The sequence below is a fragment of the Onychomys torridus genome, chromosome 15 (genome assembly GCF_903995425.1).
Source record: "Onychomys torridus chromosome 15, mOncTor1.1, whole genome shotgun sequence".
Taxonomy (NCBI): Eukaryota; Metazoa; Chordata; class Mammalia; order Rodentia; family Cricetidae; genus Onychomys; species Onychomys torridus.
In genome coordinates this window covers 64,728,656-64,752,274 of record NC_050457.1, presented here as the reverse complement: position 1 = coordinate 64,752,274, position 23,619 = coordinate 64,728,656, and the positions used below count along the sequence as shown (strand labels likewise).

At 38.3% G+C, this 23,619-nt stretch overlaps 1 protein-coding gene across 2 annotated transcripts in view; it reads left to right on the top strand.

Annotated features, from left to right (window-relative positions):
- Fbxl7 (F-box and leucine rich repeat protein 7) overlaps positions 1-23,619 on the top strand; it is a 371,578-nt gene that overhangs the window by 338,351 nt on the left and 9,608 nt on the right. For both annotated transcript variants that reach the window (XM_036207329.1, XM_036207330.1), the window contains one exon: positions 22,659-23,270. In XM_036207329.1, coding sequence (XP_036063222.1) covers positions 22,659-23,270 — 612 coding nt within the window. The remainder of the gene's footprint in view (positions 1-22,658; positions 23,271-23,619) is intronic.

Below are 23,619 nucleotides of genomic sequence, written 5' to 3'. Positions count from 1 at the left end.
TTGTCTTTTCTTAATCTAAAATCTGCCAATAAAGGATGGAAATGTTTCTAGTAGTATTGGCTACTTATTGCTCTATAACAAATGGCACCCATGTCTGTAGCTTTAAACAATTGCACTGGGTCTGGAGATAAGGCTTTCCAGTGGGCAAGAGCACTTGCTATATAAGAAAAAGACAGGATTTTGAATCCCTATCATCCACGTGGAAAGCTGGTGTGGCTGAACAGTTCCTATGACCGCAGTGCTAATGGTCAAGAGAAGAGTTGCTGAGCATTGATGGCTACCAGCCTAGCTCCAAGTTCAGCAAGAGAGCCTGTCTCAAGGGAATAAAGTGGAGAGTGATAATGCAGGACCAATGTAATAGAGCAACCCCACACGATGCCCTCTTCAGGCCTCCATGAGCACACAGGCAGTCATGTACACCCACCTGCACATACACATATATGCATAAAGTGCATGCACACACACACACACACACACACACACACACACACACACACACACACTCACACACGCCAATACTCTCAAGCCATGAGTATGGACTAAGGAAATGGTTGATATGTGGAGGATATAGTCATCTTAAGGCTCATCCTAGGAAGGGTCCAGTCTAGCCTCACTTTTGTGGATATAGGATATAGTTCCTCATTGGATAGTTGCATGGGATCTTCCTCTCCTTGTGAACAGTAGTTCACAAGGCTCCCTTAGGTTTCTTGTTAGGTAGACATCTCTATTGGATGGTTCCCACCATGATATCTTACTTCACCAAGCGACAGAGTTAGAAAGAGAAAAAATAAACAATGAAATAGAAGATATAACTCTTTATTAAATAACTTTGGACTCAGCTCTTTGCCATCCTTTCCAAATTTCAGTTTTTAGGATGTCACTAAATCCAGTTCATACTCAAGGGACATGACCATACAAATCAGTAAATACGAGGAAGGAATCACAAATGATGACTGGCTCCCACCCCAACAGCCACTAAAAGGAATGTAAAATGCAGGCTAAGTTAATGTTTGAGTTGCCAGCCTCAGTTTCCCCCAAATGATATTAATATTATGTGTGTGTGTGTGTGTCTATATAACATCAGTGTTCTGATACCTGGCTCCACTTCCATGATAATATATAATAATATATGAAATCACACTGGGTAAGTTAAAATTCTAGTATCATCTTTTTCAAGATGGCGTTTTCTCATTCAATATTTGTGTGAGAATAAATTACCAAAGAAGAACAAGAAGGAAAAAGGACATCAGCTTGAACTGCTAGAATGTTCTGTCCTAAATATAGCCTGGATATATTGTGTACCAGTTTCAGTTTCTATTAAGTCTGTTGAAATAATTTCCAAGGCGTAACTATATGTACACACACACACACACACACACACACACACACACACGCACACACACACACACACACACATACACACGTGTGTGTATGTGTGTGTGTGTGTGTGTGTGTGTGTGTGTGTGTGTGTGTGTGTGTGTGGCCATGTGTATTTTTACAGTGAGAACACACACAAGGAAATAAAGCTATGTCCCCGTGGGTGGCCTTGTATATTTACCTTGGTTCTTTCTCACTAAGGCCATAAAATGGGGCACAGGGACTTTTAAAGCTGGAGAGGCCTTGGTTAGTCCTGTCTCTAAAAGGCATTTCCTTTCTAATAAGTACATTATTTCCTTTTGTATAAGCAGAAAACCCAGTACATGTTACTTGGTACATCTTCAAAGTTATATTTTATCTTCAATTAGGGACAAATTTCAGTGATCCCTACTTTGCTCCTTCATTATTCTGGTTTATAGATGGCCATCCTGCCAACAGGAGCTTTTCACCCCATAAAGCAAGGGTATTCCACTTTGTTTAATTAGCATGGCTACAAACAGTGGATACAGAGCCAAGGGGAAAATCCTTTTCTAATAAAACCTGACAAAACCTTGGGAATTGCATATGTGTTGGTGGTATGTGTGTGTGCCTAACCTCAAGAGCACATATTTTCTGCATATAGCAGCTCACAGAGCAACATCACTGATCTCAGAACTACATGAACCCAGAAGGTGATTTAAAGGGCTGGGAAGACTTCTTTATATTCAGCAAGTTCATTGTGACTCAGATGCAATTAAAAGGCCAAAAAGCACTTTGCTTTGCTTTGGGCTATAAGAGGAAAGAGAAGAAGCTTTACTAATTCAAGAGACAGATAAATTGCTTTTTCTAAACAAAGACTCATTGCACTTTTAAACGTGGGACTCCCATAATTTAAAAAAACATGGTTTATATATGGGGATGAACCTTATAAACAATGGAGCCTAGACAAGCCTATGGTTTTGTCCAATGAAAGGCTAGTCTTGACAAGACCACCAATTGTTCTGTTGTGTTTTGGAAGCTTGATCCAAGTTTACATTTGCAGCCAATGTTTCACTCTCATGTTTATGATAGTACAAAAGAGCTCTGGGAACTTCTCTAGGGAGAGCCATGGCTGTGCGGATTGTCACTAAAAAGGAGACAGAGGAAGGGACTGGAGAGAGAGCATGAAGAATAGATGATCCCTCTTGGGTTAACTTCTAAATCCCAAATTGGATTCTGCCACATATCAAAAGTGAACATATTTTCAGTGTTTGCACATAACTAGGAATTGCCAAGTGCATATTTAAGTCTGGAAAGTACCACAACATGAACCATTTGCACAGCTGTTGCTAGACATGGCTCCACACCATCTCAATGTGTCTCACCAGCATAAATATTGACCATGTGTATTTCCAGGCTTTGTTAAGGGACATCCCTGGTGATAGCAAGTCGATAAGTAACTTAGTAAACACACTTCTTCCCACCCTCACTCCACCACCCATGATGGCTGTTTGTCTGTAATCTTTGAGTAGTCACAGATGAATAGCTCTTGTGGGGAATCTAACGAGTATCCCATGTTGCTATTTTGGTAAACTCAAGACAGTTTGCTTTGTGTGAATATCTTTGCAATCATTTTAAATATATGCCTGTTGCCAATGGAAAAGAGAAAATTCAATGTTTTAAAATGTGTATGTGTATGAACCTCTCAAAGAATAAATTAAAATACATATATAATTTAAAAATGGTTAACCTTCTCTAGGTTACTTTGCTGTTCCATGTCCACCTTGGGTACTCCTGTTCTCACTCTCGCTCCAAGTCCTTGGTAGCCACCTAAGGGAGTAGTAAGATTTGTTTGACATAAGTATCAAAGGGTTCTGTTTATGGTTGTCTATTGACTTGTGCAAAAAGGAATGCCTGTTCTGAGCTGGACTGTCTCATTGTCTCTATTCCTCTTGGGCTTTAGACTGTGGGATGGTGCCACCCACATGTAGGGAGAATCTTCTCCCATTACTGAATATTCTCTGAAAATAAAGTCTTAGGGACATACTCAGAGAGGTACTTTAATAATCTATTATCGTCCTTCTAATCAAATTAATAATTAACAACCAGTGAAATATATATCTATGTGTTATCTATATTGAATATATAATCTACATGTTCATATAAATTATATATGTTAATATATTTTACATTATATACATTATATACACATGTATAATGTATATACAACATATATATTTTATGATATAATATATATTAACATGTAGATTCTTCAAAGAACCATTTGGTCTGGCTTGGAAAATACCTGCCAGGAAATGAAGTCCAAGACAAACAATCTTTTGAAGCACCCACTTTGCCACTCAAGGCTAAATTTCTCTCTCCTTTAAGGAAAATGGCAATATTGGTCTTTCTCTTCTTAAACTTATGGTGCAATTCAGTCAGTACTGAAGCTTGTACCTTTGTGTAGTTTCTTTCTTTATAACTTGGGGAATATCTAAACTTTGGTTTCTTCACATTACTGGTAGTCCGACTTGATGGACACACACACACACACACACACACACACACACACACACACACACACAGTATAAAAGAAAGCATTAATAGACCTGAGGATATAACTCTGTGATAGAGTACTTGATAGCATGCAGGCCCCCTAATTCAAAGGGCTGAACATCAGCAAGCTGAGTTTGGTTCTTCAGTGACATCCTTCCCAAAACAGCAACCCGGGACTAAGATAAGCTTTCTCTTTTCATAATTTACATGGTGCTTGCATGAGACTTCAGAATGTCTTCCTCATCTAAAAAGCAAAGCTCCCACTTCTTAGACAAACACTGCACCACAGAGAGATATTCCCAATGAGCCAAAGTGGAGGACTGCATAATGATGGTGTTCTTACAACTAAGACAGCAACTAGTGCCTAGACTCAGCTGAGACCCACAGTAAAGACAAACCAGGGATGATTAGATCCCGGGAAGCCAGTGACTCTCCACCTCTCTTCCATGTATGAACCCGGGAAATGTGAAAAAACTCTAGTACCTATGTTCTCCATATACTATCAAATTAAAATTTCAGGGGGAGAATCCAGGCATCAGTGTTGTTTTAACCCTCTCTTGTTAATTGCAGCATACAGCCAAGTCTTGGAATGGTGCCTTTGTAAGTGTCTTTAGCGCTTTGTACATTTATGTCTCCAGAGTCCATTGAATCTTTCCTTCCACAAACATGATGATTTAGCAGCTATCCTCAGCTGACAAAGAATACTGGGACTAAGAGCATGCAACAAACAAAAAGCCCCAAACTCAACAGGGAGCTATAACTCAGACCTACCTTAGAAGTGAGGTGGGAGGCAAGCAGACAGTCTGTAACCTGAAGGAGATTTCTTATAGAGCTGGCTTTAGAAAGAACAAATATGTACAGGAATATGGCATTTCATTCTGTCTTTTCAGGGAAGGAGAATAATATTGACAGACCTTGTCTTTGGTATTCTCCAAAGAAGGAAAGGGAATCTACAAGGCAGCCCAACAAGAATGTCCACTTGTTCATCCTGCCTTTGACTCTGTACTCTTTACATACTATAAACAAATTCTGAATGAGGTGAAGTGTCCACTAACTAGTACATGATAATACATTTCCAGATAATATTTTTAAATGAAAGTATTTAAATAATAATATATTTAAAAGACAACTGGCAAACCTTGGAAATTAAAACTATTCAATGCTTGTTAAAATTTATCATGTGGGCAAAGAAAATTTCAGCTTTGTTATGTTGTTCTATATGTTATTATTAATATTTTATTTGCTTAATTTGACTTTTGGTATTGCTGCTGCCATAGCTATTAGTATTGGCATACCCAAGGCAAGAAATACTGAATAAATTTTTTTTGAAAGACTTCCAAAGAAAGAATGTAGATCTTCCATTTTTAATTCTACCATGGGCACTGAACTATGTCTGGAAAATAGAATCCTCAAGTGTTACTTCTGTTTCTTTCCCTGTGGTTGTAAGAGAATACAGGGACAAAAACAGCTCAATAAAGAGTTCCCTTTGGCACACGGTGTAAGAACGCTGTCCATCAAGTCATGACGGCAAGAGTTGGGAGCCGCGGGTTCATGTCTCATCCACAGTTAAAAGGCGGAGTGAGGAATGTTTGTGTCCCACTAGGGTTTGCAGTTTGTGCAGCAGGCATCACCCAGGACTGGTCAGAACATGACAGAACACAACCATCTGATAGCCCTTCAGTTCCATTCCCATCTCTCCTTCAATTCTAATCTGCACAGTTTCTGTGTATGTTAAGGTAAAAACTTCTCATTTCAAATTTTAGAAAGAAAAGAAGTCCCTAGTAGAGTTTTCTGTCTTTTAGACTGTAGCTACTTAACAACCATTTGCTGAGCTCATATGTTATCAAAGCTAGGCGCTGGAAAGCTGAGCAAAGGAAGCATGCAGGGAGTTAGCAGCAGAGGATGAAGGTGGCTGCTGCATGGTAAACATACCTTGGAGAAGCTAGCATGGAGGTGGATGGATCCAGTAGCCCTGAAATGATAACAAAATTTCAGATTTGAGGTGAGGGTGCTTTTAAAAAGGTAAGCCCAAGGATGATGAGAATTATCATGGAAACTGAGTCCGCTGTTCTCTGGGCTTGTAATTGTATTACATCTGGTAACTTATCATGGTATTACTATTCAGTTCAGCCATTAAAAAACAGCTAGAAACAAGGAAGATAAAAATATTTATTAATTATTATATGACAAATTCTCCGTCAGTATTTAATCTGAAATTACTTTTCCACTTTGTTTTTTGTAATGATGTTTCAAGTAGATACAATTTCCCTTATTTTACAGATTCAGAAATCAAGGCATGGAGAATTTATAGTGATGCCTGAATGGTCCCTCTGTTGGGGCCAATGGGCTAGAAGTCAGATTAACTCCAAATCTGTACTTTTGTACTAACCACAATGACTGCAGTAAGAATGTCTGGAAAGATGTTGCTTATTTTTGTAACATCTGATTGTCTCTCTTCCAGAATTTCTTTCAAAAGGTGGTAGGAAATTATTTTTTAAAAAGTGATTAAAGTTAATTTGTATCCATTTCAATAGCAAGAAATGAGCATTATGCTTTAATGTGTTTCAAATCAGTACTGAGTTTATCAGCTCAAAATGAGCACTGTGGGACCTACAGACTCACCACCTCAATAATTCATTTTAATAGCAGAATAAGCATAAATCAGAAAAATGACCACAGTGAGTTAAGACCAATTCAATTTGAGTGAACCTATTGCATGACTCAATTATAATGATTTTCAGTTTAATTCTGGATGAGCTATTGTCTACAGGACCCAATTGAAAAGTAATGATATAGCAGATTCTTTGTACATTTCCAATTCAACATGAAGCCCAAATTGCTGAGCTTGTTTGGGTGGATGTAAGTCAAATATGTCATAGCACAAATTATGTTTGAGCATATAGTGATACGGAATGAATTGAACTGTGTCTCTTTGTTACGCCTAGTATTAAGGAGTAAGGAAGCAAACTCAGGCTCAACTTAAGTACCCAAACAAGAGCCACATCGAACCTTGATCAAATTCTCAATTGAGCAATAGTCTGTTCCATCAGGTAAAGCCATCAACATATAAAAATGCCAGGTAAATAGGGCTCATCAGTCATAGTAACAAATATGTCAAAAGAACTTGGAGAATTTTGGTTGGTTGTTGTCACACAGAGATATGTCAAAGAGAATATTCTAATAACAAAATAACATTTTTATTCTAGGGCATGTTAAAATACAAGACTTGTCTGTCAACCTATCAATAGGGACCTCAGACAGTAAACTTCAGTCTCAGAAGCCATGAAGACCATTAGAACTGAGGGGAGGCTCTTAAGTGGTAGTGAAGAAACATTTTTTCACATGTACATTATAGTTTCTATAGTGCTTACTGTTTACAATGTAGGTAAAGTCCCATCTGAGGTCTATGGGAATTAACTGTAGAATTCATTTCAAGTAAAAGATTCTGCCATGTGCCCAGTGGACATTTAAAGAGTATGTCATATTTTAAGTACTTATGATTAGAGACTTTGTTGCTTTTGACTCTTATGAAAAGGTAGATTCAAGAAGGAAACTGTGCCCAACAACTATAACCCCCAACTGTATACTAATGCAATCAGGTTAATGAGATATTTCTTAAGGACTTTTTGTTATTAGATTTACTAGGATGTATATTAATTTTTTTAAGTTTTATGCAAGCTGATTCACAAAATAAGATAAAATAAGCCTTCAAAACAGTCAAAAAGTAAATCATAAAGTTTTAGAGACAATGAGATATTCCTTTTTATAAAATAAATGAGCAAAGTGAATGTCAGAGTATCTATGTTTCTGAAACAGTTCAAAGCTATCAACATGCCATTGTCAGTTTGTCCTATATGTTCTGTTTATAGATCTACCATTCCCCCTACATATGATTATAAAGATGCCTGTCAGAATGCTGAGGTTACTGAGGAGATTATATACAATTATCCTTGTCATCACAACAATCTATATTTTAATGTTAGTACTAGGCATACATTATTTATGTAATTGGCATCCCATAAGCTATTTCAGAATTTTTTAATCTAGTTAATTTCAATGGCAAGAAAACTAAGTATCATACACAGCCTAAAACATATGAAATGAGGTATAACTGAAGCTCTGCAGGGAGCCTTAAAAATAATTGAAAATCCTATAAATTGTCCTGGAAAATATATAAAAACTAAAATGCAATGAAGAAAGAAGTTGCTGTAGGCTGGAGCATTTGCATTCAGTGAGTGCTTTGTTTGAAAACATTACAACTTATATATGTCTGATCCTTTACATTTCTATGCCTAGAGAGGACTTCTTCAACTTTTTCCATTCACAACTGCTTTTGCTCAAGAAATTCACAAACAACATTGATTGGGTGTACAGATATATAAATCAAATATTAGAATAAATCATATGGTTTTAAAAAATAATCCTTTTGTATACATACCAATTTACCTACTATTAAAATCTGAAAGCAAGTTTTCACACTGATGAGATAGGTGTGTTGTTTATTTTACATAAAGCATTAAATCCTGGCTGAAGCTTGATACTGTAGGGCATAGAGCTATGGCACTTTTCACAGTTGGTTGACACTGTGATTTTATAATAATAAGGAGAATGCTGCTTCACATAAATATGTAATACTAAATGGCAGATACATTTGGGCTATTTCTGAATTGTTGGGAATCCTGGACTAAATTCATTCATTCATTCATTCATTCATTCATTCACTTTAGTGAAACTCAACAATTTTTAAGTCAAACATTCTAATCCAAGTTTTAGTAGTTTGATACATGAAGAGGAATGATGTGAAGCGAGATTAAAGGTTTCTTTTCCGTAATTAGACCTTGATATTTCTATAAAATCAGACAGCTACATATATAATAAAAAGTAAGACTGTATTTCTGTGCATGATAGTCTCAAATCCAAGCTGAGGTGTTTGAGGCAGTGTGCCTCTGGGTAGCGTGGAAGCACAGGAAGTGCAGAAATGCACAGTGTTTGTTCAGAAGCGAGGCTACAGTGAAGTTGAGTGACAAGTATAAATTTCCCTGAATACAACATGTTTTGCAGGGCCCTCTAAATTCAATAAATATGTATCTTATCTATGTAGTCATTCAGGTTTATTGGACACAAAAAGAAAAACTTTGAAAATTTGCATTTGTGTGCATGTGTGTGTCTGTCTGTGTATACATGCCAGAGTGTCTTTGAAAGTAGACTACAGCTTGAGAGAGTAGGCCCTTTCCTTCTGCCAGGTATTAGAGAGGGACTTCTGGTCACCTGACTTGATAATAAGCATCCTTGCCTGCTGAGCCATGTCATCAGCCCTAAAAGGAGAAACTTTACAAAGTTAAATCTATATCCTTTATACCATTTTTTTTAATCCATACTCTGTGTATTTGCCTCTAAAGTGTGTGGCACTTCTTTACATGCTTTAGAATCATTTTAGATTACATCATGAAGGCACACATTGTTACGGAGTTTAAAAATCTACTGAGGAACATGGTGAGTTCATGTTTTGATGAAAACACAAAGTGCTACGATGACTTAAATGAGGCACACATCCATGTTCAAGGAGTCTGAGAATGGGCTGGAGAGATGGCTCAGAGGTTAAGAGCACTGACTGCTCTTCCAGAGGTCCTGAGTTCAATTTCCAGCAACCACATGGTGGCTCACAGCTATCTGTAATGAGGTCTGGTGCCCTCTTCTGGCTTGCAGTCATACATGCTGTATACATAATAAATAAATAAATCTTAAAAAGGAGTCCAAGAAATAAAATTTGACATGAGCATTCTTTCTCAAAGGACATTTGTGCATTGATTACAACAAAATAGTCCTTAGGCATAGCCATATGATAATTATTCTTATAGTTCAATTTATATTGTAGCCTCAAAGCAAGAATGTATGTCAGAGGGTACAAATCTGTCTCTAAATTAGTTTCCATAGGCAGGAGACTAAAACCGAATGTGATTGTTCCTCTGTAATCCTCAAAAAAGCTGCAGCTCAGAGTTAAAATCTGTACCGTTCCATATCACATGAATTTTCAGTGCCATTTCCCATTGAGTTTCCCTTTCAGCTGGAAAGTCACTTTGTTGCATCTGCTCATGTTCTGCAAGGTATTCATACTTTTCCCAGCAGGTTCTATCTTTCATGGGATGTTTCTCTTTCCTTTATAAAGAAGACTGAATAATTAGTTAATTAATGCACACACACACACACACAAAATTGATAAAGAAGACTGGATAATTAGTTAATTAATACACAAAATTAAGACTATATAGGCCATGTATATACAATAAATACACAAAAATATATGAATTTATGTACCATATTTCTATGTGCAATTGTCCACAGTAAATGAGCCTAGGATTGTGGATTCTGAACTCCAGCCTTCTCAAGTCCTGTATACATGTTTACATAGAGCCTTCATATATGTATGTTTCTGTACATGTTGAATCATATTTATACTACTTACAATACTTAATAAAATGTAAATTCTCTGTAAGTAGTCGTTACCCTGTATTGTTCAGGGAATAACAGCAAGAAAAGTCTGTATGTATATAGTACATTTTTTCCATAATCTCAAACATCAATATTTTTTAATAAACCCCTGACAGAGAGAGTTGACCATATATAGTATATGTGCATATACACATGCTATCAACGATCACGCTATTTTTGACTCTTAACTACAGTATTCTGAGACATCATACTGCTTCATGGGTTCTGTTGACAGAATCATAGCATATGAAATCATTGGTGTGGAGGAGGGGTTGCTGCTGAAATGGATGTGAAAGAACAGTTTTTCACAGGCTTTACTTCTGGGCTGAATACTTGAAAAAACCAGTTTAAGAATCATTAAAATAATAACTTCCCTCCCACTTAAAAAAAAAAAAAATCAGGATTTTTTTCCTCCCATAGTTCTTAAGACATGATGAACAACTACATGTAAGAAACCCAAAAGGCAAAGACCTGGGCCAGTCAGGAGCTATTCAGAGGCCTGATCTAAATTGAACAGCAAAATCCCACAAGAGGAACCATTCATGCAGAATAAAAATGACTAGGGCTGGTGAGGGTCTTCCTGCAAAAAGAACTGCGAAGGGACGATACTCTAGGGGCTCACTGAAGAACGCTAATAGTAATAATCAAAGAACTAACTTTGAATGCTCACTCATGGGTACATGCTTAAGAATATGTCAGAGAGTGTTTCTTTAGAGTCATTCTCATTTGCAAAGTTGCTCCAGGTCCCAGGACCAACTGGCAACTAGGAGACATATCTGAGAAGCTCACGATGATCTATCTCACAGTCTCAGGTTCTGCTTCAGTTCTTGATTTTTCTCAAAATGCAAAGACAGACACTGCTTGGGGCAACCTCACAGAAGGATGGTATATTGATACAGTGGAATCAGTGACAGTTACTTTATAGTCCTTCTCTGGATTCTGGGGCGGCTTCCTTTGAACCTGAGAATGCCGGAGGATGTCGCTACAAAGGCCCTCAATAGAGAAAGTGAAGGGAAGTCACCTCATCGCCTTCCTGGATATCTGATGTGGTTCTTTCTCATACACTGAGTCTACACCACTTATGAGTATCAGTCTGTACTCAATTCATTGAGAAAGAAAAACATCAACGTTTCCCGGCACTTGGATTAAACAGACATTATTCCTACTGCTGCCAAACAAGCCAGCCGGGATGACAAGTAAAGACATTAAAAAGAAAAAAAAAGAACAAACTTCATTTGGACAAGAGATTGTTTTTAACTTCTGAATCAAACACTTTCAATTCCCAAGAAATTTGTCACCATAGATTCCTTGTAAAATTCAAAACAACATATAAAAACAAATCACCTGGAAAAAACTCAGAGTGGACACTGAGGTACTCTGTGTGTATTTCCAATAAAATAAATGAAAGAATCTCACTGAAGTCTCAGGTAGTACTGATCAGCTAAAACTGAAAGAATTTGTCTTGAGGATAAATAAAACTTACTGTAACTTCTGCTGATATTTATAAGCACAGGGACCTGTTGGTCTGATTTATAGGATCTCCAATTTTCTTGAGGCCAATTTTATTTCATAGTCTGAAGATAAATTTGATGAATAAATTGTGACAACTATCTAACTGGAAATAAGAATCTTTAGGAGTAGAAAACTCTTTATTATTGAAAAACAAATTCTTCAGAAAAATAATGACTAGAAACTTAGTTTCCAGAACACATATATAGAATTTTTCTTTGTTTTTAATTTTTTTTTGAGATTATAACTGTACCATTTCTTCCTTCCCTTTACTTTCTCCAAACCCCCCATATACTCTTTCTTTCAGATTTATGGCTTCTTTAATTTGTGTGTGTGTTCCTGAAATATATTGATATATATTATGATATACATTCAAAAATACATGAATACAACCTGATCAATCTGTATGTTACTTTTATGTGCATGTTTTTGGGACTGACCATTTGATTTTGGATAAACAGTTGGTGAGCTCTTCCCTGGGGGGACACTATTCCTCCTGCTCTAACCTTTCCTTAGTTGCCTGTGGTTCTTTGTCCAGGCTTGAAGTTTTGTGAGCTTTCCTCCACCAATGTTAGCATGGCTGTGGGTCTCATCCTTGTTCAGGTCATGCTTAGGTAGGCATGTTGGTGAGCCTTCCTAGGTGTCGCTTCTGACATTCCTAGGAGTCACAACCTCACAGCAAACTTCCTGTACCTCTGGCACTTATTCCTTTCTACTTGCTCTTTCTCAGTGTTCCCTTAGGTTCAATAGTTGTGGTGTGAATGTTTGTATCAGTTGGGACTAGGTTTGGCAACTCGGCATTTTTATTGATTGTAGTTTTCTGTAGTGATCTCTGACTGTTGCTAAGAGAAGTTTCTTTGATGAGGGCTGAAGACTACACTAATCCATGGCTATAAGGACAAATATTTAGGACATAAAGTTAGGGATTAGGCTGGTTTAGTCAAGTCAGGATGGTGGTTTGTTCTCCTTCAAGAGCCATGACTTCAATAGTGGTACGCATACCTTGATGCAACAAACAGTTCTCTAATTGAACTTAAGACCTACTCAAAAAGAGGAAAATTTGTGACTGGTACTGAAATATGAGCTAACTACCTAGCACTAGAGAAATTTAAAAATAAATAAATAGAAATTAGATTCCTTAGTGACCACTCTAGGTTTACATTCTTCAGTGTTTATTCCAATTCTAAGTACTCTACTCTCTACCACCATAGCTGAATGTATCAGTCTACTAATGCTGCTATAACAAAGATACCACAGATTCGGAAATTTATGTATAGCATACATTAGTACTCAGAGTTCTAGTGGATAAGCAGTTCTTGATCAAAAATCTTCAGATTCTAGTGAAGGCACACTGTTTAGGGACATCTGTCTTCTCACATGTCTTCACAAGATGGAAGAGAGCAGTAGTGCCCACTGAAATCTCTCTTAGAAGAGCAATATCTTCATATGCAATGACTCTACTCTCCCAAAGACCTTATCTCTAAATACTATCATTTGGGTTTGAACAAATGTTCAAATAATTCATTAGGTTTGAACATTTTTGGGGGCACATGAATATCCAATCTATTGAGCTTAATAATTCTGGAAGAGTAAAAAGTCTCTTCTTGTTATTGTGGGTTTAAAAAATAATAAGCTGTAACTTATTTACTTATAACTATCTTCTATCTTCCTTTTGAAGCATAACACGTTAGAGTAAATTAAAATGACATATAGATAGATAGATAGATAGATAGATAGATAGATAAATAGGTAGATAGATATAAAATTTGGATATGTAATATATCCAAATTTCATGAGAATTTCCACCCTTCTGCATGAGATCTGGGCCTTTATAAGTCTCCTACATCAAAGGGACTTTGAAGTATACCTGGCACAAGGCACTCAGTATTCACATGTGAATGTAAAATAATTGGATTTTAATTCTTAACTAATTTTAATCAGGATGTGATTGTCTGTTTTACTGAAAATTACACAAGCTTATTTTTTCAAGTTAATGTACATTTTAGAATGCAAATGCCCAAGGAATTCAACTGCATCCTTCAATCTTTAACTTGCCCTGCCCATTCTAGATGGTGAAAGGAGGGATAGAAACTGTGTTTAACTAGAATCCACAAACTCCACTCCAGTAGCTCACCACTCAAGGTCCTATGGAATTCTCCAAAGAAGAAAGGGCCCTGTGTCCACCATCTTCTGGTGCCTTCAAAGCACACAGTAGTGATTTTATATTGGCTGCATCGCTCCCTGTGGCTGTGTTCCTTCCTTCCTTCCTTATAATGGGCCGTTAGTTCTGACTCCGTTCTTAGGGAGAGCCCAGCCCTAGACAGTGCTCTGGGATCTGTCCAAAAGCAGTCATAAATTTGACTGTATTCAGCCTGTGGAACTGCCCCTGCAAAGTGTATCCCGAGTCAGTGTAAGCAACCCTCCCCCACCACAGCCAACATCCACAAAGCTACAGAGATGCACAGCTGGGAGATAAAACAATACTTAAGTGTACCAAGTCCCTTTTCTTGTTCCTTTTTTTGTTTGATAATATAGAAGAAATAAGCTTTTTTTTATTTGATTGCATCAAGCATTCAAAAAATTCATATGAATATTGAGCATATGTGTTTATATTTAAATTACATATAGAACAATGGTTTGTGTGCAATAAATGCTTTCTATAAAAACTTAACTGAAATAAGAATTATACAGAATTGCAGCAACAGAGAGCACTTTTCCAGATTACTAAGAAAATTAAGGAATTTCCTGATACTTGGACATGTTCTCATGAATTAATTGATCTTTTACACGGTCATAAGTTGAGTGACAGTTTATCTTTTTCTTTCTCCAAAGTTAAATGTGTGTAGTACTCTTGCTTCCCAAGATGCTTTTGTTTTCTGCTGTGAACTGCAAAGTTGGAAGCATCTTTTTTTGGCCAGGTAAATTAAATACAGTCTATCCATTGCACTTTACAAAACATGACCATAGGGTATCTGCAACTCTTCATAGGGGAAGTGAGACCAGAGCATTGCCTGGCAGTCAAAGATGGCAAACAAGGCTGGCTTATGCAGTACAACTTGAAGGTTGAAAATTAGAGTGCTACACCTTTGCATGAGTCTTTGTGCTGATTCTCTTATCTAGACAAGTGCTGCCTCCTTCAATGAGCTTTGCAAAGCTATCTGTAAGCTCTGGAGGACAGGGAATAGGAAAATGCTGTCTCTCCCACTATCAAGGGAAAGTCAGTTCTGATTATTGCTCTTGATACATGAATCAGTTTGAGAAAGAAAACAGAAGCTCCCATTCTACCTTAGGTTAACTGAACAACTAGAGAATGGACCTTAAAGCTCTACCGCAATGCAAACGTATCACACTATTTGTAATTCTTGTGAGTTTTTGTACATTGTTTTTGTGAGAAGTAGGTGTCAATATGGTTAAGATTTGAAAGCAGATATAAGGAAGAAAAAGAATCAGTAAGCATTTTGACTGTGATACTCTGTGGTGAGTCCCGAGTGAGATAGCTTCTGAGCATACTAATAGTATTCAACTAAGTGTGTGTGCTACCTCAGCCTAAATTAAGTGAAGAGGCAAAGACGAAAGGTCCACAAATGAAATGTTAATGAATCCCAGGGGTGTGCCAGCTTCTCCCATCTAAAGCATCTAGTTTCTGCTGTTAGTCCCTGTCAATATTTCCAACTACAGCCAGCAGGAAACTGCAAGGGATTTGCTTTAGGGCAAGTGAAGCACATTTTCTCTAATTTGTTAGTTGAACAACTTCTGGATGATTGAATACAGGCAAGACTGGATGGCTTAGACATGAAAAAGACAACTCCTGTTGCTACGTATTCATTGTACCTCACAGGAGAGACACCATGTGAAGACGGACAGGATGGGATATAAATTTATGTTTGAGCTCAAAGGAAACATTAAAAGTAGCTAGGTTATTCCACTTGGAAAGTTCAACAGACTATCTGATATAGTGCAATATTGGAGACCTGAGTTGTAGCTGAGAATTTATCAATTAATTTGGGAAAATAGGCCTTGGCTTGGAGAACATCAGCATGTGCTTAGAGATGGGAACTTTGTGGAAGGGCCCCATACACACTATGAAAACTTGACTGTCTTTCTTGAGTAGTATCTAGTATTACTGAATGCCTACATAGTGTAGGTATTCAATAATAGCAGTGTGCAAAAAGCTGTATGTGTTTCCTGTTGCTGATAAGGTCTTATTCACCAACACCAGGGTTAAGACTTCAACATGTCTTAACTGTGTAAAGGGAACACAGTTTAACCTATAACAGAAATAATAATCCATTTATGAATTGAGTACTGGAAAATAAGCCTGTGTTTTAGAAAGATAACTCTAAATGCAGAGTGGACGCTCTATTAGAGAAATGTTGGGCAAAAGACAAGAATCAGGTGCATCACTTCACACGTTATTGAAGTTGTGAGAAAGGAAAACTGGAACTGACATGGAATGGTAGAAAGAATGAAAGGAGAACTGAGATCCACAGACATTTAAACTTAAAGACTTGGTATCAGATCTGATGCCCGTGGGTGAGAGTGAGAGAGGATTCAGGGGATTCCCGAGGCTTGAGCTTGATATCATGAAGAACAATACAGAATGTAGGCATAGGATGGTGTTTTCCAATGATATTGTTGACTTCACCCCGGTAACTAGATCAGATAGCCTGTGGACAGAAGATCAAAGGACCAGCACAGCATTGTTCATGCAGCTCTCTCAAGGAGAATTTTTCAAATATGTGCAAACTAGTTACATGGCTACTGAACTCATGAAATGTGACCATTGTGCACAAAGGGCTGAGTTTTCAGTTAAATGTAATACGTTCAATTTTCAATAGCTACAAGTGCCTGATGGCTGTCGTATTAGATAACACAGCTCAAGCAGGTGCTTGGGCAAATGTGCTTAATACTTTAAAGATACATAGAGGGAATATCAACTAGCCATTGAGTTTGAGTGCTTATGGGCAAGAGGAGAGACTATAGAAACTACCCAGAGGCAGAGTAGCTACTAAGAATGGGACTATACCTCTTAGGGACATCGGCAATTAAATGGCCGACCACAGAAGAGGGCCAGGAAATAGTTTTGAGAAGGAAGGAGAAGTGCAAACTAGAATAATGTTGCACAAACATGGGAAGTTTTTCGAAAAAGCATCTACCATATCACAGAAAAACAACTTTTATTGAATAAACCACAGAAAAGAGCTTACCCAATTCAAAGTCAATGGCCACATTTTCTTACCTAAGAGAAAGGCCACTGTACTGCAACCAAATGCTGTGGTTTTAACTCCTTCCACCTCCACACATGAAAGACCTTGCAAAAGTTTATGGAAGAAAAAGAAGGGAATTTCCAAAGAGTTTCTCCATGGAATCCAGACTGGCATGTTCCTAAAAACAAACCCATGTGGGAGGGCCCAGAACTTCTTTCCCATGATGTCACCAGTAGAGGTTCTGTGAGTTTAAATGTCTCTACTAACAATGATGTCACTTTCGGGAAAGTTCCTAACTTTGAGGAGAAGTGGGTGGAATTGCTTCTAGCTTCTAAAAGAGCAATTAATGGATCATGAAATTTCAGTGATTTCCCTGGTTATACAAACTCCACGTGGTAGAAAGCAAGTGGGAAATCAATTTAGCTATCTTTTCACACCAAAAAAATGTCCCCTAAAGTTAAGACATTTACATTCTTAATGGTTGTGATATCTGCCTACTATTTCTAGCATTATTCACTTAATAATTTTTAACATAAAATTAAATTATTGTTTTAAAGTAATGTAGGATTGCATTGTCTTATATGGAAAACTAAATAATTTTTCATAAATAGGTGATGATTTTTAAAAATAAAAAAATAATTCTAATGAATAAAATTACTGCTTTACTTTTGTCTGAAATATGTGAACAAACATGTTTTCACTTTGGATGAGGCCCAAATAACAGAAAGGATTCCACCGAAGCCTGGCTTGTGGAGCTCTTAATTTAGATAGGATTACTTACAGGAGCATATCATGTGGGATTGTTTGAAAGAGTGTGAGCAACTTAAAGGCAGCCACACCACTGAACTAGAACTCCTCATGCTCCCTAGAAATAGTTAACAACATCTATGTATCATCAGGGATAAGGGAAACTTCCTGTGCCTTATGCTCTCTCCTCTTCCACAAGGGGGTGGTAGTGAGCTCAAGTTTCTGAGGCTCTCATGCAGGTAATCATAACCACTCTGATGTCATGACAGCAGCAGCCATGTTATGCCTAGAAGACTGAGTTCGACAATACTCCACCCTGTCTTCCAGCTCTTGCATTCTTTATGCCCCTTCTTGTACACTGTTCCCTGAGCCTAGATGTGGGAAGGAGATGATATAGATGTATGTTTTCCCTCATTTATGCAGAAACAAGGAAACATTGAACCACTATGCCACAGCAACACTAACTTATTCCCAACAGGTTGGCCACTTATAAGTTAGTATAGCAGCTGTCATCTACTGCAAAAACAAGCTTCCCTGACCAAGGGCTGTTGTATAAATTTTCCTGGGGAGACATGATTGAGGATGGTACCCATGTGTCTATTTAACATTGTACCTTACATAAGAAACTTCCTTCTAGACAGACAGCTCATCCCCATGCCTTACCACTCATTGCCCATCCTAAGGGCAATGCAACTGCTGCCACTTGTCAGTCATGTGTGAGGCATCTCCATACTCATATGTCAAACCTCATTCATTGGTGAGGTGTCTCATCCATATGAAGTAGAGAAACATGTCCCAGCAGGATTTCCTCTGCAGATTTTTCACCATGACTTTCTCTTTAAGCAGCCAGTTCAGGCTTATTTGTTTAGTTGCTACAGTAGGAGTGGTACTTCAACCATACTCTTCCTTTGGTTCTGTCATGTCCCTATTTGGGCACCAAGTATTGCAGGACTTCTTCCGGAGGAACACTAACAAATATCTGCTCACAAAGCACAGCACCACTGGACTGAAGAAGTAATTCTGTGCAAGTCAAGTCTGGCTTGGTGAACCAGTGAGAGAGATTAACTGGGTTCCCTGCAGGATCATGGGCAAATGGTTATTTATAGGCTTGTGGAAAACAAAGATATGATCAGCTACACAAAAGAAGATGCTCAACCCCATGCATGGACACACACACACACACACACACACACACACACACACACACACACACACACCAGCAATTGATAACTGTGTCCTCAAGGATGTATTTGGCCTTATATACCTCTTGAATTTATGACACTTTTGTCCTTCATGTGACCTCCCCACCTTTGATGGAGGAATGTTAGGAGCCTGATCTTGTAAGGATCTCATAGACATGATCACAACTATTCTGATTTCAAGATGACAACATCCATGTCTTCCCTGGAGGACAAAGCTTCATAGTAACTACAAAAAGAAAATTATTGCATAAAATGTTTATAAAACCTAGTTAAATATTTCTGCCTTTCAAAGACTTTAAACCTGGGACCTGATTTCTTTTTGTTAAGAGGAGAAATCAGCAGTCTATTAGATTTTAAAATTATCACAGATTATGTGTGTGCCTTGTGGTTTGAAGGAAATGCCCCCTTCCATGGGTTTGAATACTTGAGTTCTAGCTGATGGTGCTCTTTTGAAAAGTAGAAGAAGGATGAACCTCTAAAAGAAGGAAATCCATCACTGGGGAATGCATACTGAAGTTTTAAAGCCCAGCTCCATTACCTATTCACACTGTGATTCCTCTTAGAAGATGTAAGGGATCTGAGCTGCACAATCCTGCCACCAGAGAGCTACCTGCATTCATGCCTTACACACCCATAATGTACTGTATCCCCTCCATAAGCCACAGTTAATGCTTCCTTCCTGAGGTTGTTTCTTGTTGGCTCTTTGAACACAGCAAAAAGAAAAGTAACTAATAAATCTTATGAAAGGGGGAAGCTTCTAATAGCAGAGGTACTGTCTCAGGAATGATACCTGCATTCTTTCCATTATGGGATAATTTTAAAGTCATCCTACTTTGCCATTTGACATACAAGGAGGGAAAAAAGCAGATGCTGGAAGTCATCATTTGAGCATAAAATCAAGCCAAAAGGAATCTGCAAATTATTATTAGATTTTGTTTGTTTATTAGGCTTTCTAATCTTTCTGAGGGTATCACATTCCTAAATGTTCATTTTTTGGGTACTCATGTCATTTTATTTATGGGTTACATTGCACGGCCTGTGACTTGCATGCTTCCATAGTAATGTGAATATTCCCTTCTGGAAGAGCACAGTAAGTCAGATGCTACATAACATTGGGAAAAATGAGTTCAAACATTTACAAAGAGCTGTACATTAGATACGTTTTACACACACTAGCATGAGAAAAGTCTCATTACTTTCATTGAGAATCCACAAGCCAGTTGCCATGGAGATACCCATATGAGGCTGGTCCAGGCGATTGGCAGTGTAGGTACTTTCTTCTGGACAGGTCGTTAACCGGTGTTTATTTGATTCTGCAGGCACCATCTTCTGCAGTTTCAACACAAACTCTTCAGTCCTCAAGTTAACTCACCCCATATGAAATGCAAGTTTAACCTTCCATGTATAAGTTTCTTCTTTATAGCAGACAGTGCCTTAAAAGTGTTCTAGATTGTTTATATGATCTGAACCACATTAAAAAGAAAATATTTTTAAATAAAAGCAAGAGATAAGTGATATGCTCAGAGTGTATTTATTTTTTTTCATTACCTAGGTTTTATAGATCTATTTTCTTAAAGCTTGAGTTTAAGATAAGAAAGGAAGTGTTGATTTTTATGGCAATAGTTCTTGAGGAGAAAGCTGAATCGTGATGGAAAGCCTCCTGCACCGAAGTTTTGGTCATCAGAGGGAGGGAACACATGGGTGGGCTTGGAAACTTTGACGTTGAAAGCCCAGAGTCTGTAAAGAAAATCCCTAGAGTGTAAACAGCACTGGTTTGAAAATAAAAACTACAAAAATAGGCAGCTAGCTAGTTAGGAGAATATGTAACCAACAAGCATGTGTGTAAGAGATGCCTTGAATATGTTGATACTGTACAGTGATTACTAAGGATGGAAATTTTCCAGAATTTTGAAACTATGAAGAAAAAAATTCATGAGGATTTTCACCCAGAAAAAAAATGCAGTTCCTTTTCATATTCTTTATATATTCAAATAGTTAAAGAATTTATTTAAAGGACATTTTCCTATACCAATTATATATTTGAAAGTAATTTAAATAATAAAGCCAGGATTCTTTAAAGAATCTACAGTCTCTTATTTTATTCCACATACGACTGTATCCATAATCACGAAGTGCAATTATATTTATTTAACTTAAGCATCACTATTGTGTCAAAATATGCCTTAGTTTTGACAAAAACACAACAGCTTAATAAAATACTGTTTAGCATCATTTGTTTCACTGCTAGTAGATTCTATATTCATCTTCATGTTGGACTCCTGCTCTATTTTTTTAAAAACCTAAACAAACTTCTCTATCCTTTACTGTGTTGTCTTTTATGGCATTTGGGAATAGCTTCAGTATAGTCATTTGTCTGTCTGTCTCACCAAAAGATTACAAGAAATTGCAGACACCTGAGTGTGTGGCAGAGCTGTTTTAATGGGGCTGAGGGAAAGACAGGAAGTTGGCTAGGAACATTTGGTTTATAATCCAGTCAGATGCAGTCTCTCCTTTGCTGGACCTCAACTAGGCATGAGAAATAGTGCGTGTTAAATCCTTCATTGAATGAATGGACACTCTTTCTGCCCATAGCCATGTCATATATGTATCTGCAACAGAACAGTTTATTACATTGAATTATATAAAATTAAAATGCCTTCCTCTGTCCTGTTTTTCCTAGCCAGAATATTCCTCGCAATCCATTTTGTATATCTTCCTGAAGATACAAATGTATTTTCACCATCCTTTGACTATATCTACCTTCCCAGTATCATTAGGAAACCAGATACAAAACCCCACATTTTATTGCAAGAATGTGTCATTTCCCACTTTTGTCTCCTGTTCATCATTCATTGCAAAGGAAAAAAAGTTAGTTAGAAGGAAGAATGAACTTTCAAAGATTGAAGCCTGACCTAACACAGAAAGTCTGATGGTTCCCCTATTCTGGGAAACCGTCATCAGAATCCAAGTGTATGCCAGCACCAGTGAGTACAAAGGAGCAGATGCTTTCTACGCCCAAGTTCTACTCTCCCTTCTAAAACACATCCCCTTCCCTTGTAAAATACGGTACAACCAACTACCTTCTCGGTATATATTAGGAGAGTAAATCAGTTCTATTACTGATAAGGTGTCTCCCTAGATGGAAACAGTGCAACTTTGGAGGTGTGCCTTTCACATGATCAGCATTGAGGGAGATGGGAGAATGGGAAAATGAGGGTCTTTGCCCCTGGTCTGCACAGGGATTCTTTTAACTGGTCTGTTTATGTGAGCCAAGATTGTGGCAGCCATGCCTGGCCCCCCTCTTTTTATTGTTTATGACAGTTTTCAAATGCTCTTAGCAGGGCTGAGCCACTATAATGAAATACTTGTTAGCCCAGGCCTAACAAGTGAATGTTGCAGTTTGCCTACCCTGTTGTGGAGCATGAGGGTTAGATGCTTTTAGAGAAGGGTGGGGCTTGCCGCCTGTGCCTCTGAAGAAGGCAAGGAGTGAAGACCATGGGGGAGTGTAACCATTGCTCCATGTTGTATCTTTTCCTTCCAGCTCAAGGTTCTATAATTAAAAAAAAAAAAAAAAGCCCTTATGCTTAACACTTTGTTCTCTGTCCTTTTCCAGATTCTGACTTGAGCATGCGTACATTGAGCACGCCCAGCCCAGCCTTGATATGTCCGCCATCTTTGCCAGGATTTCAGAATGGAAGGGGCTCCTCCACTTCTTCATCCTCCATCACTGGGGAGACAGTGGCAATGGTTCACTCCCCACCCCCGACCCGCCTCACTCACCCACTCATCCGGTTGGCCTCCAGACCCCAGAAAGAGCAAGCCAGCATAGACCGGCTCCCGGACCACTCCATGGTGCAGATCTTCTCCTTCCTGCCCACCAACCAGCTGTGCCGCTGTGCACGTGTGTGCCGCCGCTGGTACAACCTGGCCTGGGACCCGCGCCTCTGGAGGACTATCCGCCTCACGGGCGAGACCATCAATGTGGACCGTGCCCTGAAAGTACTGACCCGTAGGCTTTGCCAGGACACACCCAATGTGTGTCTCATGCTGGAGACTGTCATTGTCAGTGGCTGCCGGAGGCTCACAGACCGAGGGCTGTACACCATTGCACAGTGCTGCCCAGAACTGAGGCGCCTGGAAGTCTCAGGATGTTACAATATCTCCAACGAAGCTGTCTTTGATGTGGTGTCCCTCTGTCCCAACCTGGAGCATCTGGATGTGTCAGGTAAATGGAAACTGAACTCAAAACCTTGGTGTTCTTAATGCACCACCCAGAGTAGTAGAGACATTGCTGCTGATAGAGGGCCCCCTTCTCTTATTAATATTTATTTTTATGTTTTTTAAATTATGTGTATTTGTGTATCTGTGTGTAGGTGTGTGCATAAGAGTGCAGGTGCTCACAGAGTCCACAAGAGGGCATTACATCCACTGGCAGTTGTGGACAGCCCGTCATGGGTGCTGGAAACTAAACTCAGGTCATCTGGAACAGAAGTGTGTGCTCTTAACCACTGAGTCATTTCTCCAGCCCCCAGCATCTTCTTGCCAGCTACCAGAGATGGACAGTGCATAGTAGG